The sequence below is a fragment of the Ovis aries genome, chromosome 21 (assembly GCF_016772045.2).
Source record: "Ovis aries strain OAR_USU_Benz2616 breed Rambouillet chromosome 21, ARS-UI_Ramb_v3.0, whole genome shotgun sequence".
Classification (NCBI taxonomy): domain Eukaryota; kingdom Metazoa; phylum Chordata; class Mammalia; order Artiodactyla; family Bovidae; genus Ovis; species Ovis aries.
The window spans coordinates 14,745,163-14,772,191 of record NC_056074.1 but is presented as its reverse complement, the minus strand read 5'-3'; the positions used below and the strand labels follow the sequence as shown (position 1 = coordinate 14,772,191).

The 27,029-nt window shown below is 49.9% G+C and overlaps 1 protein-coding gene across 10 annotated transcripts in view; it reads right to left on the bottom strand.

Moving 5' to 3' along the window:
- The window catches only part of TENM4 (teneurin transmembrane protein 4), an 849,352-nt gene that overhangs the window by 262,017 nt on the left and 560,306 nt on the right, over positions 1 to 27,029 (bottom strand). For all 10 annotated transcript variants that reach the window (XM_060403943.1, XM_060403939.1, XM_060403940.1 and 7 more), the window contains one exon: positions 16 to 271. In XM_060403943.1, the coding sequence (XP_060259926.1) occupies positions 16 to 271 (256 nt within the window). The remainder of the gene's footprint in view (positions 1 to 15; positions 272 to 27,029) is intronic.

The following is a 27,029-nucleotide window of genomic DNA, read 5'->3' as shown; positions in this document are numbered from 1 at the left end:
CCCCATGCCCCGCACCTGGTCTCCAGTGGGATGTTACTGTTGAGCAGCCAGTTGTCCTGGGCGTGGGTCTGCTCCTGTGCACCGCTGGCGGGGGGCTCTCCAGACAGCGAGTGGTCTGTGGGCGCCGGGCTGGGGTTGCTCCTCGGAGTGAAGTTGCCTCGGTTCAGGGAGCTAATGGAGGCCGCATGGTGCTGGTTCGGGGTGTGGGCGTGCGAGAGTGGAGGCGGCGGTGTCCGGAGTCGAGAATGGTTCTGCAGGCCGCTTGGGTGATCTAGGGCACAAACACGCACGGTCAGCGAGGCGGGGATGGCCCCACGCAGGAGCAGCCAGGCCAGCCGTGAAAAGCGCAAGTCGCTCAGTCGTGTCCGACTCTGCGACCCCATGGGCTATAGCCCGCCAGGTTCCTCTGTCCATGGGATTCTCCAGGCAAGAATACTGGAATGGGTTGCCATGCCCTTCTCCAGGGGATCTTCCCAACCCAGGGATAGAATCCAGGTCTCCCACGTTGTTTGAGCACCCAGGAAGCCCCAGGGCAGCCGCGGGCACTGGCCAATTGGGCGTGATCACGCAGTCAATAAACAAGTGCTCGACAGGCATTTACTGAGTATCTGCTACTCTAGCTGCTGGGGAGCAAAGCAGACAAAAGTCCTGTCCTCACTGAGCTTACACCTGAGTTAGAGAGACAGACAAAAAAGATTAAAAAAAAAAAAAAAGACCAGATAGTACCATCGACTAAATAGACCTGAATTTAAGCAAATTCTGGGAGACACTGAAGGACAGGGATGCCTGGCGTGCTGCAGTCCATGAGGTCACAAAGAGTCAGACATGACTTAGTGACCAAACAACACATGTCACTAACTTCATGCTGTTTCTTTGATACTTTTAGGGTATGGCCAGAACCCATAGCTTCAATATTACCTGGGAATTTGCTAAAAATGAAAATTCTTGGGTCCTGACCCAGAGTTACTGAACCATGAACCTTTGAGTGGGGCCAAGAAATCTGACCTTACAAACCCTCCAGGTGATTCTGAGGCATGATAAGATTTGGATATCACTAATTATACATAAGATTATACAGCAAATGAAACAAATGAGGTAAACAAATCATATACATACTTACCTATGTATGAAAGCAAAAGTGTTAGTTGCTCAGTTATGGTCAACTCTTTGCGACCCCATGGACTGTAGCCCACCAGGCTCCTCTGTCCATGGAATTCTCCAGGCATGAATACTGGAGTCGGTAGCCATTCCCTTCTCCAGGGGATCTTCCTGACTCAAGGATCGAACCCGTGTTTCCTGCACTGCAGGCAGACTCTTTGCCGTCTGAGCCACCAAGGAAGCCCAAATATACATATATATTCACCATCTCAGTAAACTATATGTACATATATATATATATATATATATAGTTTGGGCTTCCCTGGTAGCTCAGATGGTAAAGAATCCTCCTGCAATGCAGGAGACCCTGGTTCAATTCCTGGGTCAGCAAGGTCCCCTAGAGAAGGGATAGGCGTCCCACTTCAGTATTCTTGGGCTTCTCTGGTGGCTCAGACGGTAAATAATTCGCCTGCAATGTGGGAGACTTGGGTTCCATTCCTGGGTTGGGAAGATTCCCCTGGGGGAGGGCATGGCAACCCACTCCAGTATTCTTGCCTGGAGAATCCCCATGGACAGAGGAGCCTGGCGGGCTGCAGTCTATGAGGTTGCAAAGAGTCAGACACGACTGAGTGACTAAGCACAGCACAGCAAATATTTGTATATGTATGTAGTTTACCAAGATGGTGATAAACCTGAGAACACACAAAGCCGGGAAGGAGGCTGTGGCCTGTGTATGTCGGGACAGTGATGAAACTTTAGATCAGATGGTCAGTGATGGGCTTTTGAGTAAAGGGAATGAGCCATGCTGGTATCTGGGGTGGGGGTGGCGGTTAAAAAGCACCACTTACACTTCTGGAGTGCTAACTATGTGCCAGGCACTATTCTGAGCCTACTTGTGTTAATTCAGCTAATCTTCACAACCCTCTACAAAGCAGGTATTGCTTGCATTTCATTTTACAGATGAGGCAATTAAGATAAAATTTTTATTTATATATAGTTTATATATATTCATATAAATGTTTATTTATATATAAATATTTATATTTTATTTACTCCTTCTAAGTACTTGGAGTGTTGGAGTACCATCTTAAGTACCATCCGCTAAGCTATGCTCACAGGAAGCCTGGGCTTTGGAAGCTAAGAGTGTTATGAGGGTAAAGAAGGTCAGGAAACTGGGTTATGTTCTAGATTTTGCCACTTATTAATCACATAACCATTGTTGTGAATTGCACGTTTAGATCCCTCCAAAATTCCCTGGTGGCTCAGCTGGTAAAGAATCTGCCTGCAATGCAGGAGACCTGGGTTTGACCCCTGGGTTGGGAACATACCCTGGAGAAGGGAATGGCTACCCGCTCCAGTATTCTGGCCTGGAGAATTCCATGACTATTTCATGGGGTTGCAAAGAGTCGGACATGACTGAGCGGCTTTCACTTTCATTTTCAAAATTCATAAGTGGAACATCTAACCCCAAATCGATGGTATCTGTAGGTGTGGTTCTTGGGAGGTAACAAGGTTGAGATAAAGATACGAGGGTGGAGTCCTCACGATTGGATCCCAGAGAGCTAGCACTCTCTCTCTGCACCACATGGAGACATGGCAAGAAGGTGGCCATCCTCATATCAGGAGGAGGCCTCTCACCAGATGCTGAATCTGCCTGCACCTTGATTTTGGACTTCTCAGACTCTGGAACTGTGAGAAATAAATGCTTGTGGTCTAAGTTACCCTGTCTACGGTACTTTGTTTTAGCAGCCCAAGCTGACTAAGACAGAAATTGGTAACCAAAAGTGTGATGATGCTGGAACAAATATCTAAAAAAATGTGGAAGTATCTTTAGAACTCGGTAATGGGTAGAGTCTGCAAGAGTTTTGAGGCGCATGCTAAAAAATAAAAAGACTATGTTGCTGTGGAGGGACTGTTAGATGTGATTCTGGAGAAAGCTCAGGAAAAAAAAAAAGAAGAGATGTGTAGAGAAACCATCCATATTTTTAGGGAATACAAAAACACATATGTACAGAATGTTGATGGAAACAGTGGACATTAAAGGCAATTCTGATGAGGCCTCAGAAATGAGGAGGAGCATGTTACTGGAACACTAGAGACAAGGTGGTCCTTGCTACATGGTGGCAAAGAACTTGGCAAAGAACTTATGCTCACGTCCCAGTGTTTTGTGGAAGGTAGAAGTTGTGAGCCAAAAAAATGAGGTATTTTGCTGAGAAGATCCTGAAGCCAAGTGTTGAAGAAGTGGCTTGGTTCCTCCTGGCAGCTTAGAGTGAAATAGGAGAAGAGAGAAATGAATTGAAGGAAGAACTGTTAAGCAAAAAGATTTGAAAAATTCTCAGCCTGCCCATATTGCAAAAAAGGAGAAAGCATGTACAGAAGAGAACACCATGGGTGGGGCTGATGGAAAATTTGGTCAGAAGATGTATATGGGTATGAACCACGGACCCAGCCAGCCACCCCAGAAGGAACACTGCCAATCTGAGTCAACAGCGATGGAGACAGCATAAAGGACAGCTGTCAAACTTAGATTCTACAGAAGAGGACAATGAAGCCATCTGGCTCCGAATGTGCGCTATTCTCCAAGAAGAGGGAATGCTGGCCTTGAAGGCGATTCAGAGGTCATCAGGGTTACTGCCTCAGTTTCAAGAGGCCTAAGGCTTTTTTATGGCTGAGCAATATTCCACTGGATATATGTACCAAATCCTCATGATCATGATATCTCCCCAGCCAGGTAAGTGTATGTACCACATCTTCATCCATGCCTCTGTCAACGCACATTTAGGCTGTTTCTGTGTCCTGGCTATTGTAAATAGTGCTGCAGTCAGCACTGGGATGCACGGAGCTCTTCAAATTATGGTTTTCTCCAGGAATATGCCCAGGAGTGGAACTGCTGAATCGAATGGTAGTTCTGTGCTTATTTAAGGAAACTCCATTCTATTCTTCATAAAGTTTGTACCAATTTACATTTGGGACTGACATATATACATACGTAAAATATATAACTGATAAGGACCTACTGTTTAGCACAGGGAACTCTGTGCTCAAAACCCTTTAGTGACCTACAAGGGAAAGAGCGGATATATGTACACGTGTAACTGGTTCACTCTGCTGTACACCTGGCATTAACACGACATTGTAAATCAACTATACTCCAATAAAAATGCTTTTAAAAAGAGAAAGATCTAAGACCAAGATAACCATGGACATTTCACATAACCTCTTTGCACCTCAGTTTCCTCAACTGTAAAATGGGGAAAACAGTTTAGTAAGGGAACCACAAAGCCACAGTGATATCAAATGAGAAAGTCAATGGGAAGGAAATACACCTGAAGTTCACAGTTTACAAAGTAGTCCACGTCATTTGTCCCTCTTGAGAACGCTGTATCTCACATAGGGGACTGAGAGTTTGTGGGTATAGGATCCTAAACCCGGGTGGGTATGACACTGCAAAGGCTGTGCTTTTCCCTGGCTCAGGAGACAGCTTCCTGGAAACCATCACAATCAAGTGCGAGGCACTATCAGTGGCACAGCTATTCTTAGCAGAAGGCGCTCTGGTTTTTAGGTAACCCAGTACTTTATGCCAACGAGTCACAAAGCAAGTCTGGTGGGAGTGAGGCTGGGTAGCAATACAAGGAAAGAGAAACAGAAACCCATCTGAGCAGATGAGGATTCCTTCCTACGAACTGCTATTTTCAGGATAAAGCGCACAGCGGTCTACCAATCTCTTCGGAATTTGATTCACACCTGTCTTTCCAGCTTCATCTGTCATCAGCTCCCTCCCCACACCCTCCAGTCTGGCCACACCTTTGTCTCAGAGGCCAAGAGCTCTGCTGGGGCCACACAGTGGCTAACATTTCGACTCCAGTGAAGACGGTCTCCAGGAAGGCCACAGAACATGAATGGTGCCCTCTGAAGACATGCCATGCTGGTTCTGGTCTGACAGAAATGCTCCTTGATGGGAAGGGAGAGATCCTGGGAGCCAGCAGAACAGGCAGAGTGTCCCACTCAGCGAAAGCATGGCCGTGGACCAGGGAGAAAGGGAACGTGTGTGTGGTGTGTGCACGCGTGCTCACGTGCCTGACTCTTTGAGACCCCATGGACTGTAGCCTGCCAGGCTCTTTCGTCCACAAAATTTTCCAGGCAAGAATCCTGGAGTGGGTCGCCATTTCCTACTCCAGGGGATCTCCTTGACTCAGGGATTGAACAGGGCCTCCTGCATTGCAGGCAGATTCTTTACTGTCTGAACTGCCAAGGAAGCTGGAAAGTGAGAATATGGAGGTTCATTTGCTTTGGTCACCTGTTCTCAGGCAGCACTTTAATGGAGACATTTGGAGCCTGGAAACAGAAGCCTGCAGGAGAAGCAGCCTCCTGGGCAGCTTGAGTGTCCCTCCCTATCCCTGGCCTCTCAGTTCAGGGCACTTCCGTCCAGTGGTAATCAGGAGGCCAGCAGAGAAGGCTGACCTAGTCCTTGCCCCATCCCGTCATTAGCAGTCAGCCTTCCCTTGGCATTTCACCTAATGGATATTAATAGTTGCTGCCATGTATTTGAGTACATACTGCGTGTCCTTTCACCACCTTAACTTTCCTAATGCTCACGACCGCCCCTAGAGGGCAGTCTCATTATCATTCCCATTTGACAGAAGAGGAAGCTGAGGCTTCCAAAACTAGTGAGTGGTCCTTATTATCTATCCCATAGTTGTTATTCTGTCTACCAAACCATGGTGCCTTTGCATACAACATAGATACCTGCTTGACCATCTCAGTCTGTAACAAAAGGCAGGAAAAAGACCCTCGGTGAAGAGAGAGCAAGCATCTAACGTCTGGGACAGGATAGGCTGGCCTGTAAGCCTATAGACCCCAGCTCCGTGACTAAGTGGAATGCTGGGCTCTTGCTTGATAACTGCTTAGATTTACTGTCAAGAGTCCTGAAATGATGAGCTTTCAAGTGCCAGCTTCTAAAAGGAAATTCTCCTGTGGGGGTGAGGAATTCTCTGGTCCCAACCCACTCTGTTTTTTGCAACTCGGCTCAACTGCCACCTCGTCTAGAAAGTCTTCCTTGATCTATCCTCCCCAAAGTTCCCTTTTCTTCCACTGAATGCTAACAGCAGGTAACCTGGACGGTGCACCTTTTCCTTATCTCCCAGAGCATGCCTACTTATGTCCTTTCTTCCTCTAGTGGGTATAAATTCCCTGTTCCCTCTGGGTTGTTGATCACAGCTTCTATAAACAAACAGATGCTCAATATAGGTTTACTGAGTGGATGGCTCATGTGAGTGGCCTGGACAGTCTATCCAGGGGAATAAGGCCAGCGTGAAGCTTATTTGCAGGCCTAAACTGACAGCAGACCACCTGAACTCTCTAGACCATGGGGCAAGCCAGTCCTTGACTTTCTTGCCTGGAGCCAGAGTTCCAGAGGCTTCGGCTGGGGGCTCTGTTTCCCTTTGGTTCTGAGAACGTTAGAAAAGGAGATTCTGACGGTGTCCAGGTTTCCTATAGAAAGGCTTTGTGCTTGGGGCTTGGCAGTGGATGTACACTCAGAGACATGAGCTTCCCAAGAAGCAAACGTTTTCTCTGATCTGAACGGAGACTCTGGGCTGAGTGGCTCCCATGGCCAGGAGGGAGAGCCTACAGACAGGCCTTCTTCCCTTCTCTTATCCTCCCCATTTACACTCTCATTTTTAGAGGGAACTCAGAACCCGTTCACGCGTTCAGCGTGTACTGAATCCTCTTTCAGTGGCAGGGCTGGTATGAGACAGAGATAGCCTAAGAGGAGAACCCGTTCCTGATTCCTTCTCACCGGGGGGACGCCCTCCGATAACTCATGTCACCTTCCTGGCCCTTGGTCTGCGCTCTGTGAAGGATGTACACTCCCTGCGTCATCCCTTTCTGGAGGATGCCTATTGTTCAAGTGTTGAATGCACAGTGAGCCCTTAGCTGTGCCCAGAGGGCAAGGCCCATGTTCCACTCACAACCCCCATCCCCGGTAAATATTTGTGGAATGTGGGAAGGGGGAGGGGACAGCCAAGCAGGTGGGTGGACCCCTTGCTACCTGGGGGTAAGCACTGGTACATTTGCGAGGCTGTGCTGTAATCCTAGTTTACACCCTCTCCTCATAGATCCAGCCAACGAGTATCTGTCCAAATTAACCCAGATACGAGTCACTTTTACTGTTACATTGCAGGCCTCTGTCAGGAAAGGCCACTTGCCTATCTGAGTTTTGCAAGCCTGAATTTCCGGGAAGGCTTTTTTGCTTCCTGTGAGTTCTCATATATATTTGCATTTGCTGGTTCCCTCCAACACCTCATACATCTTTCATTTTATATGCACAAAATTCCTGAACACTGGTGCCTCTGGGCTGCACCTCCCTGAACTGAGACCATGGTGAGGCTTCTTCAGGGCCCCGGGCAGAGCAGTAGGTGATAGGCGGAGACGAGGCTTTGATGTCAGACAGCCCTGGGTTCAGGGTTTGGCTCCGCCAGGGGTAAGCTGTGTGACCTTGATCATGACACCTAACTTCTCTGGAGTTTCCCATGTGCTCTCCCCACTTTCACCATCTTTTGTCTCTGGACCTCCACAGATGCATCACCCAATGCCCAGAATACCCTTTAGACAGAGGGCACACGTCACGTGTCGTGAACCCTTCCCAACCTGACAGGCTGGCAGCCCACTTTGTATTCCTTGTGAAGAAGAGTAACTATTAATTCTACCGTTACGGTAAAGTCATGCTGAATGGGTAAGTCATAAAGAGCTAAACTGTCACTGTGATGATTACAGCATTTACAACAGGGGTGCCCAAGCAGAAAGTCTTGAGAGAGAAAGAGTGGGCACGTGCCTGGCTGAAACGAGGTTCTCTTCAGTGACAGGTGAGCCCCACTCTGGATAACCCACTGGCTTCTGGGAGCCCTGGTCTCGGGAAGGTGCCTGTGGCTTGATGTGTAGGTCAGAAGCCACAAGGATGGCTGCAGCCTGACGCGCAGAGCTACACTGGACACACAGGCCCCCCGTGGCTTCAAAGATGAGGCCCCTTTCTTTGTTGGGCGAGCAGCTCAGAGCAAAGCAGGGTGCTGCTCAGTCCTGGGTTCAGGGTATACCCTAAGGAGAGGGCCCCTGGGGCTGTTCAGGCAATCAGCAACACTGAACAGCCCTGCGCTGTGTACATGGACTTGAGGCGTTTTAAGATGAAGATGAGCCCTAGCTTTGACAGATAGCCGATGTCTAGGGGACAGATGTTGAAAGGAGGGGCCAGAGCAGAGTTCCGGAGCCTCCCAGACCGAGGTGCAGCCTTTACTCCGTCCCTGACGGGCTACATGATTTGGGGCAAATCACTCAAGTTCTCTGAGCCTCTAATTCCTCACCTATAGAGTGAGTCTTTAATAGCAATGCAATGAAAGGAAGAGGAGAAAGGACTACCACAGAACGAATACACAGAGGTCCAGGGCTGAAACAAATCTGGTCCCTGCCTCTGAGCTGCTCACAATTTAGTAAAACAACAGACACACCCACAGATACTATGCAAAACAGTCATTATGAGGAGATGATAAGAGCTAACATCTATTGGGCACTTGCTATGTGACTTGCTCTAAGTGCTTTATTTATTTGTAACATCTCTGTAAAGAAGGTCCTATTATTACTCCCCAATTTGTAGATGAGGACACTAACGTACAGGAAAGGTAAGAAGTTGGTTTAGATTACTAAACCACCGAGTGATGGAGCCGGAATCTGAACTCAGGCATCTGGCCCCAGAGTCTGCTCTCTTAACCACTCTGCTTTACATACAGACTCAGGGAAAGCACCCGTGCCCGTCACATGGCGCGTGGCCCCCAAGTGTCTGCTCCTCGCATTCCTGTTAGCCCTACACCGCGGCCCTGAGGAGCACCGAGCAGGCTAGTCCATCAAGGTCGGGGAAGGTTTCACGACAAGTGATGTGTGTCCTGTGTCTTCAAGGGCATTTAGGCATTGGGTGATGCAGGTGTGGAGGTCGAGAGAGAGACAGACGGGGGGGTGGGGAGGCAGCAGCAGACACGCCCGAGGCTGCCTGGGGCACTTCTTTGACCAGTGCAGGGTGGCTGCGAGGAGGCGCTGGCAAGAGGCCAGGAGGAGACACCGGAAGGAGGTCTGGGTGCTGGTTGCCCAGAGATGCCAAACAGAAGAACCTGGCCTCTGCTGGGAGGGTGAGAGGGCGCCCTGCTGGGCTTTGCAGCACGGGGGCCAAGATCACACTCGTGTTTGAGGCAGATCCTGGTGGCTGCGTGGAAAATGAACCAGGCGGGGCTGGCTGCAGGCAGGACCCAGATCAGCCTCGGGAATCCTGACAGCTAGCTCGACTCCAGTGAAACACGCTGCTATACTTTTATAAGAGCATGTTCATGAGACAAAGACATAAATTTCCGGAGTTTCAGCTCAGGCAAAGACTTCGAATGTGTCAACAGCCCTATGATCTGGGCCAACGGCAGCTCTGAGAAAGGGCATCAGGCTGGACGTCCACCTCCAACCCCGAGAAACGGCCACCAGGCATCTGAAGGTCTCCTGGCTGTGGAGTTAATGACGACCCAGGGTGTGTTGCAGTCATTCATCGGGCCCTAAAGACTTCAGATATGAAAGATGATGGTATTTAATTATGATAAAACACAAAAACTCCAGTGGCCTGAGAATGCCAAGAGAAAGAGTGATTTGATTTCCATTAAAATGCCATCAACTACCACTGACTCAGGCTGGTTCAGTAGCGGTGCTGAGAGCTTAGCTAATGAACCTTGACCTCCCCGGCTGAGTTAGAGAGGCCACAGAGCTCTGTCACCACCGTCAGCAGCTGGGATCTGATGGCCTGACTTCCAGCCTCTGTTTCTGTCTCCTTCAAGCTATGTAATCGTGGACAATTCACTGCACCTCTCTGAGCTGTGGCCTCTTGTCAGATGTCTAGGAAATCGCCTTGCAAACCGTAGGGCCCAGTGTAAGACTCAGAGATAACTATCAGCGTATTCTCATTGCCTCAGAAGGAATGAAAACAGCAGCGTCCAGATGGGAACTGCTGGTCTGAGCATGGGGTCAGGGCTGCGCTTGTGTGTGCTGCTCTCTGCCCATCCTTCCCCTCCCTGAACACATGCTTTCCGTTCACTTCCACTGCTGTGCTGACCATGCCGTGTCTCGGCCAGTGTGCAGGGACTCCAGGCGGCGCTCACAGATGGCGGGGAGGAGGAAGCACTACCACAGAATGAATACACAGGGATCCCGTCCTTCAGTTCAGTCGCTCAGTCGTGTCTGACTCTTTGCGACCCCACGGACTGTAGCACGCCAGGCGTCCCTGTCCATCACCAACTCCCGGCCGAGCAGGGCAACCGGCTGAAGCTGCTCTCCAGCACTCTTGATGGGGAGTAAAAAGGAGTGCCCTCTTTCTAAATTCCATATATATATATATTAATATGCTGTATTGGTGTTTTTCTTTCTGACTTACTTCATTCTGTATAATAGGCTCCAGTTTCATCCACCTCATTAGAACTGATTCAAACGCATTTTTTTAGTAGCTGAGTAATAGTACATTTGTGTATATGTACCAGAGCTTTCTTATTCATTTGTCTGCAAAAACCACTACCATATTGTAAAGTAACTAGCCTCCAATTAAAATAAATTAATTTTAAAAAAAGGAGTGCCCCGAGGTCACACTGGGGTTGTTTCTGCTCTCTTGGTTCATGGAGTCAGGACAGAACTTCGGGTGAATGCTCAGACTATTAAAGTGCTGGTCTAAGTGGCTCAGTGGTTAAGAATCCACCTGCCAACGCTGGAGACACAGGAGATGCGGGTTCAATGCTTGCGTCGGGAAGATCCCTTGGAGGAGGAAATGGCAACCCCTCCAGTATTCTTGACTGGAGAATCCCAAGGACAGAGGGGCCTGGCGGGCTACAGGGCATGGGGTCGCCAAGAGTCAGCACTGAGCCCGCACGCACATGTGAGAAACAGTGAAGAAAGGACAGTGTCTACACTAGTGCAAAAGCCCCGTGGTACAGGGTGGTGGCTTTCCAAACAGGGCTGTCTGGAAATGCGGGAGGGGCTGCTTTCTGGTTGTTATAATGACTGTAAAACACACCTGGTGTCTGGCAGGAGGGGCCAGAAAGGCTAGCCACGCGTGGGACCCGGTGACCCTACAGGCACCCAGTCAGGGTGAGTCTCGCTGGCGTTAGTCTAGGACGGGCGGACAGTCAACCGCAGACTTTATCCTGTTTGCTTCCACCCCCATCCCCAGTTTCACTCCCTCCCGATCACAGGACGTGACCACTAAGAACTGCACCACCTGGGCTCCCTTGCTCCTGGCTTCCAGGGGGGTTTGGCCAGTTTTCAGCAGCGCAGGGCACTGACTGGATGGAGGGAAGAGAGGCTGAGGTCACCCCCCAGCTCCCATTGTCTGAGGCCCTGCTGCAGGACAATGAGCCTCATCTCAAAAAGTTACAGGTCGGGTGGTCTGTGGAAGCTTCCAGGAAAAGCGAGAACTTAAACTAGATGCTGAGGTGGGCACAGGGCGGAGGGGCTTCAAGCAGAGGAGGCTGGCGCCAGCAGAGGCCCACAGGCGGAGAAGCATGTGCTCCTGAGGCAGCAGGATGGGGCAGAGCCCGGGCACCCAGAGCAGGGGGCTTTGGGGGAGTGGGGGAGAGGCTGGAGCCCCCTTCTGAGGGCCTGGGGCCTGAGGGGCAGCTTTCAGGGGTTCAGAGGGCTGTCCCCCACTTCCTGACTTTCAAAGCGAACTGCCAAGAGTGATCACCAGGTGAACTGGAAGGCCCAGGCTTCATTCAAACGCACTCAGGGTTCCTCATCCCAGCGAGGAATGCTCTCTTAGGGCGGGGTGTGGGTGAGCAGCCCTCTGCTGCCTCAACCAGACGTGGAGGGAGGTGCACGGTCAGAGTCTGCCCGGAAGAGGTGTAAGCAGCTCTGCTAGGATTTTTTCAGAGTCGCAGCAACTCAAGAGCTATCTGTGCTAAGTCTGCGAATGAAGGACTTGGCGGCACCCCATCTGAACCTGCAAGACCACTCTCCCAACATGCGTTGCCCAGACCGCATTCTTGCGCTCGTCTCTATTGGCTGCTAATTGCTGTGTGACCTAGGCAAGGCGCTTAACCTATCTGAGTCCCAGTGTCCCCAAGTGACAAACGGGAGGGGGAGCTGGGGAGAGTCCCGTCTTAATTCTAAGGGTGCATCGTTCTTGGCAGATGAACCTGGGGTATGTGTCAACGAGCATCTGCCTGTGAAAGGTGTCCACAGCAAGCTGCGGCCAAGACTGCTGTGTGTCTGGCCACTAAGGCAGGCAGAAAGGCAGGCAGGAAGGAAGAGACACGCAGCCCTTCTTTCTTCCCTCCCCTCCTCCCTACTTCTCTGCTTTTCTTCCCCTCACAGGGGTCATTCTCTATAGGGCCTGTGCATGACACTGGAGACCAGAATTGGATTAGAGGGAGTCCCGGACTGTAAAATGCGAACCAACCGGTCAGAAAAGGTTGGCCGCAGCCACAGCAGATCTGTCCTGGGTACATGGCTTTCCCCGCAATGTAGAGCTGTGTCCACCTCAGGGCAGAGCTTGTCCTGGGAAAGCTTTCTGCTTGTCAAGGAGCTTTTCTTTCCTTCCACTATCACCTTCTTGCCCTTTTCAAAAGTGGTCTGACCCATAAACGGTTAGGTCAAGTCCCAGATCAACAAGGAATCTTACCTATCGGGGGGTGTGTGTCTGTGTATGTGTGTCTGTGTGTGCATGTGTCTGTGTGTGTGTGTCTGTGTGTGTGTGTCTGTGTGTGTCTGTGTGTCTGTGTGTGTGTCTGTGTGTGTCTGTGTGTCTGTGTGTGTGTCTGCGTGTGTGTGTGTCTGTGTGTATCTGTGTGTGTCTGTGTCTGCGTATGTGTGTCTGTGTGTATCTGTGTGTGTCTGTGTGTGTGTGTCTGCGTGTGTCTGTGTGTGTGTCTGTGTGTGTCTGCGTGTGTGTCTGTATCTGTGTGTGTGTCTGTGTGTGTATCTGTGTGTGTCTGTGTGTGTGTCTGTGTGTCTGTGTGTGTCTGTGTGTGTCTGTGTGTCTGCGTGTGTCTGTGTCTGCATATGTGTGTCTATGTGTCTGTGTGTGTGTCTGTCTGTGTGTGTCTGTGTGTATCTGTGTGTGTCTGTGTGTCTGTGTCTGTGTCTGTGTGTGTCTGTGTATGTGTGTCTGCGTGTGTCTGCGTGTGTCTGTGTGTGTCTGTGTGTGTCTGCGTGTGTGTGTCTGTGTGTGTCTGTGTGTGTGTCTGCGTGTGTCTGTGTGTCTGCATGTGTGTGTCTGTGTGTGTGTCTGTCTGTGTGTGTCTGTCTGTGTGTGTCTGCGTGTGTGTGTGTGTCTGCACGTGTGTGTCTGTGTCTGTGTGAGTGGGTGAGTGGGTGAGTGGAGGAGGTGGAATTCAGCTCAGTGGGAGTCTGCGGTGTGCTGGATGGGCTGCACCCATGGGAGGAAAGCAGGGGAGAGGCGGGGGTTGACGGCTAGGCTGAGCTGATCAGCTGGATTGGGTCCAGAAGAGGGACACGTGGACGGGGTGGGGGGTGGTCACACTGGTGCCATAGATGCTGATCCTCCCCTGCCACCTCTGGGGCTAGTCAGTACTCTCCGTGGCTTCCCTGGGTGGTGGGTTTAGAAACTGTGCTCCTACAGAGGCAAGCAAAGGACTGATGCTGTTAGCCTGGGAAGGAGACAGGTGAGGGGAAGGGATTAAAGAAGCAGTGTGTGGCTAGGAGTCCAGCTGAAAGACGCCACATGCCTGATGACCAGCTTTCTTAGTCTGCTCACACAATTCATAGCTCAGAAATTACACCCAATTATATTGTCACCCTGCTTATTTAACTTCTATGCAGAGTACATCATGAGAAACGCTGGACTGGAAGAAACACAAGCTGGAATCAAGATTGCCGCGAGAAATATCAATAACCTCTGATATGCAGATGACACCACCCTTATGGCAGAAAGTGAAGAGGAACTAAAAGCCTCCTGATGAAAGTGAAAGAGGAGAGTGAAAAAGTTGGCTTAAAGCTCAACATTCAGAAAACGAAGATCATGGCATCAGGTCCCATCACTTCATGGGAAATAGATGGGGAAACAGTAGAAACAGTGTCAGACTTTATTTTTGGGGGCTCCAAAATCACTGCAGATGGTGATTATAGCTATGAAATTAAAAGATGCTTACTCCATGGAAGAAAAGTTATGACCAACCTAGATAGCATATTCAAAAGCAGAGACATTACTTTGCCGACTAAGGTCCGTCTAGTCAAGGCTATGGTTTTTCCAGTGGTCATGTATGGATGTGAGAGTTGGACTGTGAAGAAGGCTGAGCACCGAAGAATTGATGCTTTTGAACTGTGGTGTTGGAGAAGACTCTTGAGAGTCCCTTGGACTGCAAGGAGATCCAACCAGTCCATTCTGAAGGAGATTTCTTTGGAAGGAATGATGCTAAAGCTGAAACTCCAGTACTTTGGCCACCTCATGCGAAGAGTTGACTCATTGGAAAAGACTCTGATGCTGGGAGGGATTGGGGGCAGGAGGAGAAGGGGATGACAGAGGATGAGATGGCTGGATGGCATCACTGACTCGATGGACGTGAGTCTGAGTGAACTCCGGGAGCTGGTGATGAACAGGGAGGCCTGGCGTGCTGCGATTCATGGGGTCACAAAGAGTTGGACACGACTGAGCGACTGAACTGAACTGAACTGAAGTGGTGTAGTAGATGGTCCTAGACTGAAGAACAGTTCCCCGCTGGGTCATTAACTCACTCTGTGACCTGGGAAAGTCCCCCTTCCTGGGCCTCAGTTTCTCTGAAAAAGAAGGTTCCTTTATTTTATGGATGACCTCCTGAGGTTCCTTCCAGCCTTTGGCGGTCTGATTCCTCGTGGCTTCCCTTGCTCCTCTTGGGGAATTTTCTGGAAAGAAAGTGATGGGCAAAGCACTGTGGCTGCATTCAAACAGCCAAAGGATGGAGGAAGAAGGATGACACATTTGCTCCATGGGGCTTTAGGAGGAAGAATGGGGGCCAAGACCAGGAGGGACCGAGAGGAACCAGTGGTCCAACTCCCGGAAACCCTCCTTCCTGCCGTGCTCTGCAGCGGACCACCTCACGAAACAATGAGCTCCCTGCCGATGAAGAGGTTTGAAAGAACCAGCCTCCACCTCCTCCCTGGACTTCAAGCCTCTGCCACTCGAATGCAATTTGTATGGAGCTGAACCTCCTGCCTCCTCACCACCCAGCCCACAGTCGGGTCCCTCTCCTGCGCTCCTGATCTCGGCATCACCAGCTGCTGCCAGCACCCCCTGCCCCATCCATCAGAGCAGGCGGCTGGGGATCACCTTTGCCTTCTCCCGCTTTTGCAGGTTCAACAACTCAGCCAAGATCGCTAGACTTTGGCTCCCACCCTGCCCCCATGGGATTTTCACTGCTCCCGCTGTCAGCCCCTCAGCTCAGGCCCTCATCAGTGGACATCCAGACCCGGCCCGCAGCTGATCCTGGGGTCGCAGCCCACTTGCTCACCCCTGCTCCAGGTCATTCCCCTGCCATCGAACCTTCCACGGCTCCCCTCGGCCCACAGGACGAGACCCTCACCACTGCACCTGAGCTCACCCCCCAGGGCTGCACCCACAGCTCTTCACTGCCCCCTTTAAGAAGGCGCCAAGGTTAACAGGCTATTTGTGAACCTCTCCTGAAACAGCTCACTGCTTCTCTCACATTCACGGCTCTGCATCTGCTGTTTCCTTCTGCAAGAAAGGAGGTTTTCATTCCTTCACTGGTTAACTCAGATGAGAAGTCACCTTCTCCAGGAAGCCTTTCATGACCACTCCCTCACATCCCCATGGCCCCAGTTTGGGTTCGAAGCTCCTCTTTTGGAGTCTTCTAACGCTCATGGCTCACTCTGAGTTCGGATCACTTGCTTGATGCGCATCTCTTCTACCAGACTGTGTGTATCTTCCTACGTCACAGCCTTGATGCTAGAAGCGTGGTCCCTCCCTCTGGGGTGCCTGGCGAGCTCTCCCATCCAGGTGCTGCCACTGGCTCTCAAGGGGCAGGGGATAGTTTGGGCTCTCTGGGTGCCCTGATCATTCTCCTCAAACCTGACTTGATGTTCTCCAAAATGCATAGGTAAGACAGCAGATCACTGTATTTTTAAATAAGCTCTGTATTTTTATCAACAGTTAAAGAAGATCATGAATCTCAAGGTTCCTCCTACAGGGAAGAGCCTATTGTGTTGAAACTGACGCCAGCACTGAAGGTCAGGCTGCTTGATCGGATGTTTTCCTTATTCTACCCACCTCCCCAGCTGCATGGGCCCTTGTTGTTTAGCCGCTCAGTCGTGTCTATTTATGACCCTATGCACTGTAGCATATCAGTAACCTCAGAGATGCAGATGACACCACTCTTACGGCAGAAAGTGAAGAGGAACTAAAAAGCCTCTTGATGAAAGTGAAGGTGGAGAGTGAAAAGTTGGCTTAAAACTCAATATTTAGAAAACTAAGATCATGGCATCCAATCCTGTCACTTCATGGCAAATAGATGGGGGAACAGTGGAAACAGTGTCAGACTTTATTTTTTTGGGCTCCAAAATCACTGCAGATGGTGACTGCAGCCATGAAATTAAAAGACACTTACTCCTTGGAAGAAAAGTTATGACCAACCTAGATAGCATATTCAAAAGCAGAGACATTACTTTGCCAACAAAGGTCCATCTAGTCAAGGCTGTGGTTTTTCCAGTAGTCATGTATGGATGTGAGAGTCGGACTAGAAGAAAACTGAGCACCAAAGAATTGATGCTTTTGAACTGTGGTGTTGGAGAAGACTCTTGAGAGTCCCTTGGACTGCAAGGAGATCCAACCAGTCCATTCTGAGGGAGATCAGCCCTGGGATTTCTTTGGAAGGAATGATGCTAAAGCTGAAACTCCAGTACTTTGGCCACCTCATGGGAAGAGTTGACTCATTGGAAAAGACTCTGATGCTGGGAGGGATTGGGGGCAGGAGGAGAAGGGGACGACAGAGGATGAGATGGCTGGATGGCACCACTGACTTGATGGACGTGAGTTTGAGTGAACTCAGGGAGTTGGTGATGGACAGGGAGGCCTGGCGTGCTGCGATTCATGGGGTTGCAAAGAGTCAGCCATGACTGAGGGACTGAACTGAACTGAACTGATAAACTGTAGCCCACCAGGCTCCTCTGCCCATAGGATTTTCCAGGCAGGAATACTGGAGTGGGTTGCCATTCCTTCTCCAAGGGATCTTCCCAACCCAGGGATCAAACCTACATCTCCTGCAAGTCCCCTGCATTGCAGGCGGATTCTTTACCGCTGAGCCATGGGGGAAGCATCGGCCCTGTTGGAGGCTAAATACCAGCACACAGAGAAGCGAATCTCTCCTATCATGTTCTCATCTCTCTCGCCATTTTATATCCACCAGTATTTCTGAAGAAGGCTTCCCAAGTGTTTCAGCAATAAAGAATCCACTTGCAATGCAGGAGACCCATGTTTGATCCCTGGGTCAAGGAGGTCCCCTGGAAAAGGACATGGCAACCTACTCCAGTATTCTTGCCTGGGAAATCCCATGGGCATAGGAGCCTGGCAGGCTACAGTCCATGGGGTCACAAAGAGCTGGACATGGCTGAAGCAATGCATGACACAGTTTTGGAAAAGCTGCCTTCTCCCAGAAGAGACCCTGACATGCCTGGATGAAGTTACAAGTTGCTGGAACCCACGAAGTATCACTGTGTGTGGTTAAGCGCTATGGCTCAGGCTCAAGCTGTCTTGGGTTCTTTCTCTCACTCACCCTGGGCCACACTACACATCTTTTTCAGGACCCCAGTTTCATGCCACCGCAGCCAAGAGGCTGAACTGGAAGGAACTGTTTGAAAGCAGGTTCCGCCACTTACTAGCTCTATGGCTTTGGGTGAGTTTTTAACCTCCGAAAGCCTTGATTTATCCATCTGTAAAATGAGGATAATAGCGCCATCGGCTTCCTAGTCTTATTTCAGGGGTGCAGTGGGACAGTGCATGTAGGGCCCTTAGCACAGGACTCTCAGATAGAAGGACTCAGTTGAGGTTAACTAGGAATTTCCTCTCAACGCTCCTTAGAATCCCATCAAATTACAATTTCTCCTGGGCTGTGGGGTCTGCGGGGGCAGGGATCCCGGGATCGGATCTGTCTTTTACAGGATCAGATCTGTCTTTTCACCAGGACCTGGCTTCCCTGTACCTTTAGCTGTCTTCCCTCTAGAGGCTCTTAAGATGTCAGGAAGTGTCTGCTGAATGAAACGAATGAAGCCCTTGTCCAGTCAGGGTCTTCAGGTGTGCACACCAAGAGGCTGTTGGCAGGGAGGACAATGAATATTTACTGACACACGACTATAAGCAGGCTCTCAGGAAACTCTCCTCATCTCATCTTCAGAGCAACACTGAAGGTGGGCCTTAATTACCCCATCTTACAGACTAGGACACTGAGCTTCATCGGCCTGCTCCACCTTTGCCTATGACATTTTTCAAATGGAATACCTCAGGCCTCAGCATTCAGGGCAACTTTATGAAATGTGACATCTTGCTTTACAGAAAGCTGTCCAAAGTCACAACACTAGGAAATAATAAAAGCCAAGATACCAGAGCAGATCTCTCTGCTCTTTATACTTGGGGTGGGGGGCGGGGGCCGGGGGGGAAGGAATCTAGGTGCCTAGAGGCAAAGGAAGAAGAAAAAACAAATCTGGAAGTACTTAAACTCTATGTATTGAGCAATTTATTAAATGCAAAGCCTCTCATAGGTTTTTGTTTTAATTGAACAACAATCATGCCAATAGTCGCATGGATGAGGTGTTTGGGGACCACAAAAGCCTTACTAAGTGTGATGACACACTAGAATGACAATCCTAAGAGGCAGGTGTTATCATCCTTTCATATAGGAGGAAACTGAGGTCCTGCAGGGCTCACGAGCTTGGCCAGGTGCAGGGCCTACAAGCCTGCCCTCCGAGCCTCCAGAAAGTGCATGCAAACACACGCCTTCTACCTTGGCCCAATCCCGGCAAGTCACAAGCCAGCATGAGATCCCCACCAGAAAGATTGTGACCTTTCTCCTCACACCATAAAGGGCTCCCACTTAGAGAGAAAGGCAGAGAACATCCACCTGATTATACAATCAGAAAGATTTCTTTCATCATGTATGACATGACCATATGTGGCTTTGCCTTTTGATTCAAGTTCAGGAGATCTTAGCCAGGTATTCCATGCATCAATGTCCATGAATTAAGTCACACTAGGAACAGATAAAAGGAATGTGTCCTCCTGAAGTCCTTAGCAAGGAATCCAGCTCAACCCCTAGACCTCAGGACTGTAATCACAGTACAGGCCTCAGCATCCTGGAGGCTTCCTGAGCTGCCAGCTGCTCTGCTAAGCGTCTCTGATGCACTTTCCTCATTTCCTCTCCCCAGCACGCCCTGAGGCTGGGGTGTGAGGAACGCAATGCAGCCACTGTGCGCTCAACGGCCAGGCGGCCTGGGTTTGAGTCCTGACTCCACCCCCTCCCAGCTGTGCGGTTCTTTCTCCTGACTTCAAACGTGGAGACAGCACCCATGGGTGGCTGGTAGGACTCATGTAAAGCGTGAAGAGCATCGTGGCACAGAGAGAGGGCTCACTAAATGCTAGCTCTTGTTATGTCTGTTTTCACAGATGAGAAAACTGAGGCTGAGAGAGAGAATTTAGAATTTGGTCATGCTCCATAGCTGCTCAATGCCAAGCTTGGACTTCAGATCTAATTTCAACTCCCATGTTCTTCAGAAAGGCTATGGCTTACCTCTTACCCTTCCCTCTACCCCCACCAGCGTGGCAGGTGCTCCGTAGATGATGATTATTCTGGCTGAGAATGCCCTGTTAAGTGCTACGCTCCTTCCTGGTCAATGCCCTCCCAAGGGGACCCACCCCCAGCTCCCGCCCCTTCTTGTCCACGGCACCATATGCCACGTACAGGGCAAGTAAGTCCTTGTAGCCGGGGCACCGACGGCACTGACTTCATGTCAATGCAGAAAGTGTACAGCCTGTGGGCGCCACCTGGGCTCACTCCCCAAGTTAATTCCTTCCTCTCGGCTGTGGAACCTTTTATTTTTCCAATTTCAGAATCTACTTATGTTAAGAGAGAGAGAGAGAGAAACCAATCAGTTCATCTCAGGTTTGTGAAACAAATAATGCAGCTAGCCTAGAACCTTAATCAAACAGTTATATTCATAAACCACCGTGATTACTGCTCTGCCTAATTTCTGCAGCCCAGGGCCTCCTGAAGAAAATGTCTCTTGACAACGTAGGATGCAATGCAGAGGCCCGCTGACACTGCTGAGGGGTGGAGAACTCCAGGCCTTGCGTCTTGATGAATCTGAAGCAAATCTAGATTTGGAGGCATGTCCCTCGGGAATTCTACCCACGCCTGAATGTCATATTACATTTTCTTTATTTTTTTTTTTTTAATAAGGAAAGTGGAAGAAGTCAACTTTTGCCTGGCTGCATCCTCTGTTTTCTGGAAGAATTAAGTAGAAAGGCCAAGCTCAGTGTCTGGGAGAGGACACAGGCTTCAGAGTTTGGTTGACATGGGTCTAAACTCTGACCCTGCCATTTGTTAGGTGTGTGACCGAGAGAACACACAGCTCTGAGAGCATCTAAAAAAACACAGATAATTATACCTACTCACACGATGCAAATTAAATGAGAGAACAGTGAGTTTCCTACTAGACTGTGAGCTTTGTTTTCCCAGTGCTGAACACACGTACTACTTTATTGTAAGTCTAACATAAATGTTTATTTACTGTGCCTACAATCCTACCGTTCATTGTTTACTGAGTGATTACCATGTCGGGGACAATGCTAAATTCTTTACATGTGTGATCTTACTTTATCCTAAAAACAACTCTGCAAACATGTATTACTGTCCCCCTTCCAGCTCTGAGATAACCAAGGCTCTGAGAAGTTAGGAGACTTGTCCAGATAATACAGAGAGTAAGAGGGGGGTCGTCAGCAACCCCACCACAGTCACAGAGGCAGGGCTGGACCCAAGACCAGGCCTGCTGACTCTACTTCTCTGTCCTGCCCCTCCTTCCCAGGCATCCATCAAACCTCACGCCCAGCACAAGAATAGCTATTTCCACGTTCTTTCTCTCCTTTTGACCTCTCCTGTTTTGAGATTCCTTGGGGCAACTCAGAAACCAGAGTAATATTTCAGGATATTTATAGGGGCTTGCTCATCACTTTCAGCCAACATCTGTTGAACATTTGCAGCAGGCCTGCTCTGAGTTAGTTCCTGGGCAGAGGCTTCCCTCATTCCTGGACTATGCAGATGAAAGCAAACTAAGAGCGCTAACTCCCCTGAGCGACGTGAGGGGAGAGAAGGTGCCCATCCAGGTACTCAGTGAGTCTGAGTCAGCCTACTTGTGCCCATTATCCTAAGAGGCAGCGGGGAGGCTGGGCCCTTGTCCAGCCCTGCCCTGATCTCACTGGGACTTGGTCTAGTCACCCCACCTCTCTGAGTCTCAGTTCTTCCCTGTGTGAATGGAGAGAACCAGGCCTGATTCATTTGCTCAGCAAATATTTCTGTCAGTTACTTTCAAACTCTTCACTCCTAGAATTCTACTAATAATCCTCTCACAACTAACCCGTGTTTTAAAATACTTTTTCACACAAGCTATATATTAATTAACTAATTGTTCATTGTTTTCCTATTTTTAATTGAACACATATAAAGCTGATCAGAATGTGTGAAAGGACCAAGAGGATGTAGTGGATGAATCCTTAGCACCTGGCTTACCACTGACATGAAGTGAATGAATGAATGGATGGATGGATGGATGGATGTCTGGTGCTACATAGAAGGGCACTAACAGGTGGAAAAATACAGAGTCAGAAGACCTGGATCTCAACTCCAGCTCTACCACCCACAAGCTGTTTGATCTTAGGTCACTTAGCCTCTCCAAGGCTCAACCTTCCCATCTATGAAAAGAAGACAGTCAGCTACGTCTTGCAGGACTGTTGTAAAGTTGATTAATAATAAGGTCAATAATGATAAGAAAAATAATAGGCACTAACACATATATAGTGCAGAGTATGTGCCAGGCACTAGTCTAAAAGCTCGGCACATAAAACCCCGTCTTCATAATAAGCCTAAGAGGTAGTTACTATTACCATTTCTGTTTTACAGGTGGGGAAACTACAGTATGAGAAAGATGCCATGTTACCTTGCCCAAGGACAGACTTGTATGATGGAGACAGACTCCAAATCCGAGTGGTGTGGCTTCAGAGCCTGTGCTCTTTACCCTCCACTCTACTGCTCGAGCAGGTCGTTGAAGTGCTGAGCACAAAGCATGGTGGCCGCTATGCTCACTGAGCAGAAGCCCTGCAGACTGGCCAGCGCGCTCTTACAGCAGGACGATGAACACGGGCTCTAGCTGGGCCGTTTGCAGTAACAGCAATCACTCAGAGCACCTCTATATTTACACGATCTGTAAGGGTCTGGCAACCTGGCTTCCCAGGTGGCACTAGTGGTGAAGGACCCACCTGCCAGGATAGGAGATGTAGGAGATGCAGGCTCGATCCCTGGGTCAGGAAGATCCCCTCAAGAAGGAAATGGCAACCCACTCCAGTATTCCTGCCTGGAAAGTTCCATGGACAGGGGAACCTGGTGGGGTACAGTCCACAGGGCCATGAAGAGGTGGACATGACTGAAGCAGCTTAGCAAGCACTTAGCACGTAATGGCCCAGCCACAGCAGCTGGGATGGAGCGGGAGAGGCTGTCGACCACTGGCTCTACTGGGGACAGTATCACTATCAACCACTGGCTCTACTGGGGACAGTATCACTATCAACCACTGGCTCTACTGGGGACAGTATCACAAAGGCCTTAGTGAACGGGAGCAAGGAGGAGGCAAAGACTGTCCATGTAACCTCCCTTTCTGGAAGACACGCAGCATTCCTCTTGCTCGAGGCAGTTTTCATCCACTGTGCCTTCGTCTCTTTAGGGTACCTAGGTGGTTTTTGCTGGCCTGGCATTTTTCCTATTGATAGAAATTCTCTTTTTGTTTTGGGGAGCCCCACTTTCAGCTTCTGAATTTGGATGGGACTGGCTTCAGGGAGGCCGAGGAGGTACCATCATTCCTCTGGCCAAGGTGTCTGATTCAGGCATGGACACATGACCCCAGTCAGGCCAATCAGAGTCGATCCTAGATTGACTCTAGTCCTGTGGGGATTTTGTAGGTGCTATGGGCAAGAGGCACTTTCTTTTCCCTGGCTTTAAAAAACTATTAAGTTTGTGTGTGTGTGTGGCGGGGTGGGCGGCGGGGGGTGCGGGGGGTCCCTCTGTCATCGGATGGGGAAAGCCTGTGTGAAAACGAGGCCAAAACAAAGAGAAATGGTCAGGAGAAAGAGATTCATGGAGATATATTTGAATGTCTGTATCTAGCTACAGTGATGGGAAAATGACACCCATTACCTTTTCTTAAAAAAAAAAAAAAGAAGGTGGCATTACGATTCCATCCTTTGCGACAGGGAATCCTGTCTAACCCTTTCTGACTGCTTACTCAGCCAAAAGCCCCTTTCCTGGCCCCCTCTTCCATCCATGAGGCCGAACCCCAGCTCAATAGTAATGCTACACTGAAGTCCTTGCAGTCTTCAGATGGACCTGCCGTTCCCTCCTCTGGCCCCATGGACTGCCACGACAGCGTCCCTTCTCTGGCACGCCCAGAACACTGTGTGTGCACGCACATGTCCCCCACTGTGAGCCCAGAGCACCTTCTTCAGCTCCACGTCCCTTGCACCCAGCCCAGGGCTTGCCACCTGGGAGGTGCCTATGTTCTGACCTCACCAGCGTTTAAGCAGATGATCACAAACATCCTAATAGAAGACTGCTCCACTGCTATAACATATGACCATTTCTACTTCATGAGAAAGTGTCCCGTAAAGCTCTCTGGATGTTAAATAACGAGAGGACGTCTGCGTCTGGGTAGCGGACCATGACCTGTGTGGAAACGGGAGCAGCTGCGGTGCTGAGCCTGGCGGCAGAGAAGGACCATCCACCGGGAACAGTACCGTAGTTCCCGCCTCATCCAAGCCCTCGTCCTCCTGCGGCATTACTCACGGACACAGTTGCTAATCACTTTCACTCTCACTGATTTATCTTTTCTCCCTGAGGATGAACTACCTCATCCCTTGCTAATCTAATGACCGAAATTAGGCCAAAGCAGCCATCTGATACATGTTAGGCATCACCCCAGAAAGGAAGTCATCACACAAGATATTACCCAAAATACTTTTAATGTCTCCATCCTCTTAACTGCCCATGCAAATCAGGCAGAATAATTCCAAATGGAGAAAAACATGCCCAAGGCTGCGGCTATTACTCTTAACCCCTCCTGGGTTGGCTCAGTCAGAGAATACATCTTTGTGCTGGTCTTTCTTCTCTCCCACGCCCCCCCAACTCCTGTCGGCAGAAGCTGAGCCTCCTGCATGCCAGGCACTGCACGAGGTATTGTAAATATATGCTCACTGACCCATGTTACAGCACGGTGAAGTCTGACCCCTATCATCCTCATGTGTCCAAAGAGGCAACTGAGGCTCAGAGAAGTGGTGGATTCAAACCCAGGACCCGATAAGGACAGACTCCTCTACCAGCCCCTCACTGATGCTGTGAATCAGAAAGATTCAGTGAAGTGGGAACAGCCCTGGTATGTTGTTTTCAGTCGCTCAAGTGTCTGACTGTTTTTTGACCCCACAGACTGCAGCATGCCAGGATTCCCTTTCCTTCACTATCTCCCAGAGACTGCTCAAACTCGTGTCCATTGAGTCAGTGATGCCACCCAACCATCTCATCCTCTGTCGTCCCCTTCTCCTCCTGCCTTCATTCTTTCCCAGCATCAGGGTCTTTTCCAAATGAGTCGGCTCTTTCCATCCAGAGTATTGGAACATTAGCTTCAGCATCAGTCCTTACAGTGAATATTCAGGACTGCTTTCCTTTAGGATGGACTGGTTGGATCTCCTTACAGTCCAAGGGACTCTCAAGAGTCTCCTCCAGCATCACAGTACGAAAGCACCAATTCTTTGGCACTCAGCCTTCTTCATGGGCCAACTCTCACATCCATACATGACTATCTATACATTACAACTCTCACGTCCATACACCCATGACTATATGGACCTTTGTCAGCAAGATGATGTCTCTGCTTGTTGGGTCCCAGCTATAGGCTGGCATCACCTACATCTATACAGGAATGGGGGAGAAGCCTGAGTAGTTCTTTCTGAATGTTCTGAGATACTGTGACCCAGCAGATGTCTTAGCTCCCAACAGCTGAGGGAATGTCGTGTTATAGTGACTCACGTCCAATGACAAGTGGACTCTCCCCAAAGGAACTTCAGATATACATCTCTGTTTCTCCTCCTCTAGAACCCAAATGTGGCACTTGCTGCTACTGCTAAGTCGCTTCAGTCGTGTCCGACTCTGTGAGACCCCATAGACGGCAGCCCACCAGGCTCCCCTGTCCCTGGGATTCTCCAGGCAAGAACACTGGAGTGGGTTGCCATTTCCTTCTCCAATGCACGAAAGTGAAAAGTGAAAGTGAAGTCGCTCAGTCGTTTCCGACTCTTCACAACCCCATGGACTGCAGCCTCCCAGGCTCCTCCGTCCATGGGATCTTCCAGGCAAGAGTACTGGAGTGAGGTGCCATTGCCTTCTCCGAGTGTGGCACTTAGGAGTACTTATTTCTAAATGTCAAAAGCCTCCATGAAGGGAGAGGGTGACTGCCCCTTTCACTCACACTTGAGGTCTGAGCAATAATTACAGACAGTTTCTCTTGACACTCCATGTCCGCTGTGTCTGGGCCCATCGTGCAGCACGACAGGGCTGTAACCACACAGGCAGCCATTGCCGGCAGGGTCCCAGGGGGATCCTGCTCTCCCAGCGACTGATGGAAGGCCTGGAAGTGGAAGATGGAAGGCCTGGGCCAAGGCCAGGATGGAGGAGTCATTCTCGGGGAGCCTGATGTCTAGTGGACAGCAAGGTGGTCTTGCCCCGAGCCCATCACTAGGCTGAGTCACATGCCAACTGTTCCTCTCTGGGTCTCAGACTTCTGAAGATCATGAGCACTCCCACAGGGTGCTCAAGCCCACAGATCCTTCCCTTCTCGGGGCTCACAGTACAAAGTCAAGTCAACCACATCTCACTGGAACCTCTTGTGTACAATGTCAGGAATAAGTGTAAAGTGAGGGCAGGGGAGGCATGGATATCATCCTGGACACCAAGGCACTGGGTCTGCTGTGGAAGATCGTCTTTGAGAGATGAGCCCTAACAGGTGCAGCAAGGGAGCTGCTGGTATCAGGGTGTACTGGAGCACAATGGGGCCGGAAGGGACTAATGTTCTCTTGCTAAACTGGGCGACAGCACCCAGGAGAAGGCAGCAGGGACCTTCCAGGTGCCAACAAGTAACAGACATTCTGAAGATCGTTCCTATCCCTCTTCTCAGAGGCATTCTCCGGAGGCCTTGGAGGATGGGCAGGAATAACTGATAGGAACAGTGGATAAAATATGCAGGGACAGTTTGAGCAAAGGCAGGCAGGCAGGAAAAAGGGAGTACGGCCTGCACCGTCCAAAATGTGAATCCCCTGGATAGCAAGGAGATCAGACCAGTCAATCCTAGAGGAAATCAACCCGGAAAGACTGATGCTGAAGCTCTAATACTTTGCCCGCCTGATATGAAGAGCTGACTCATTGGAAAAGACCCTGATGCTAGAAAAGACAGCGGGCAGGAGGAGAAGGGGGTGACAGAGGATGAGATGGTTGGATGGCAGCATCGACTCAATGGACATGAACTTGAGCAGACTCTGGGGGATGGTGAGGGACAAGGAAGCCTGGTGTGCTGCAGTCCACGGGGTTGCAAGGAGTCGGACGTGACTGAGCAACTGAAAGTCC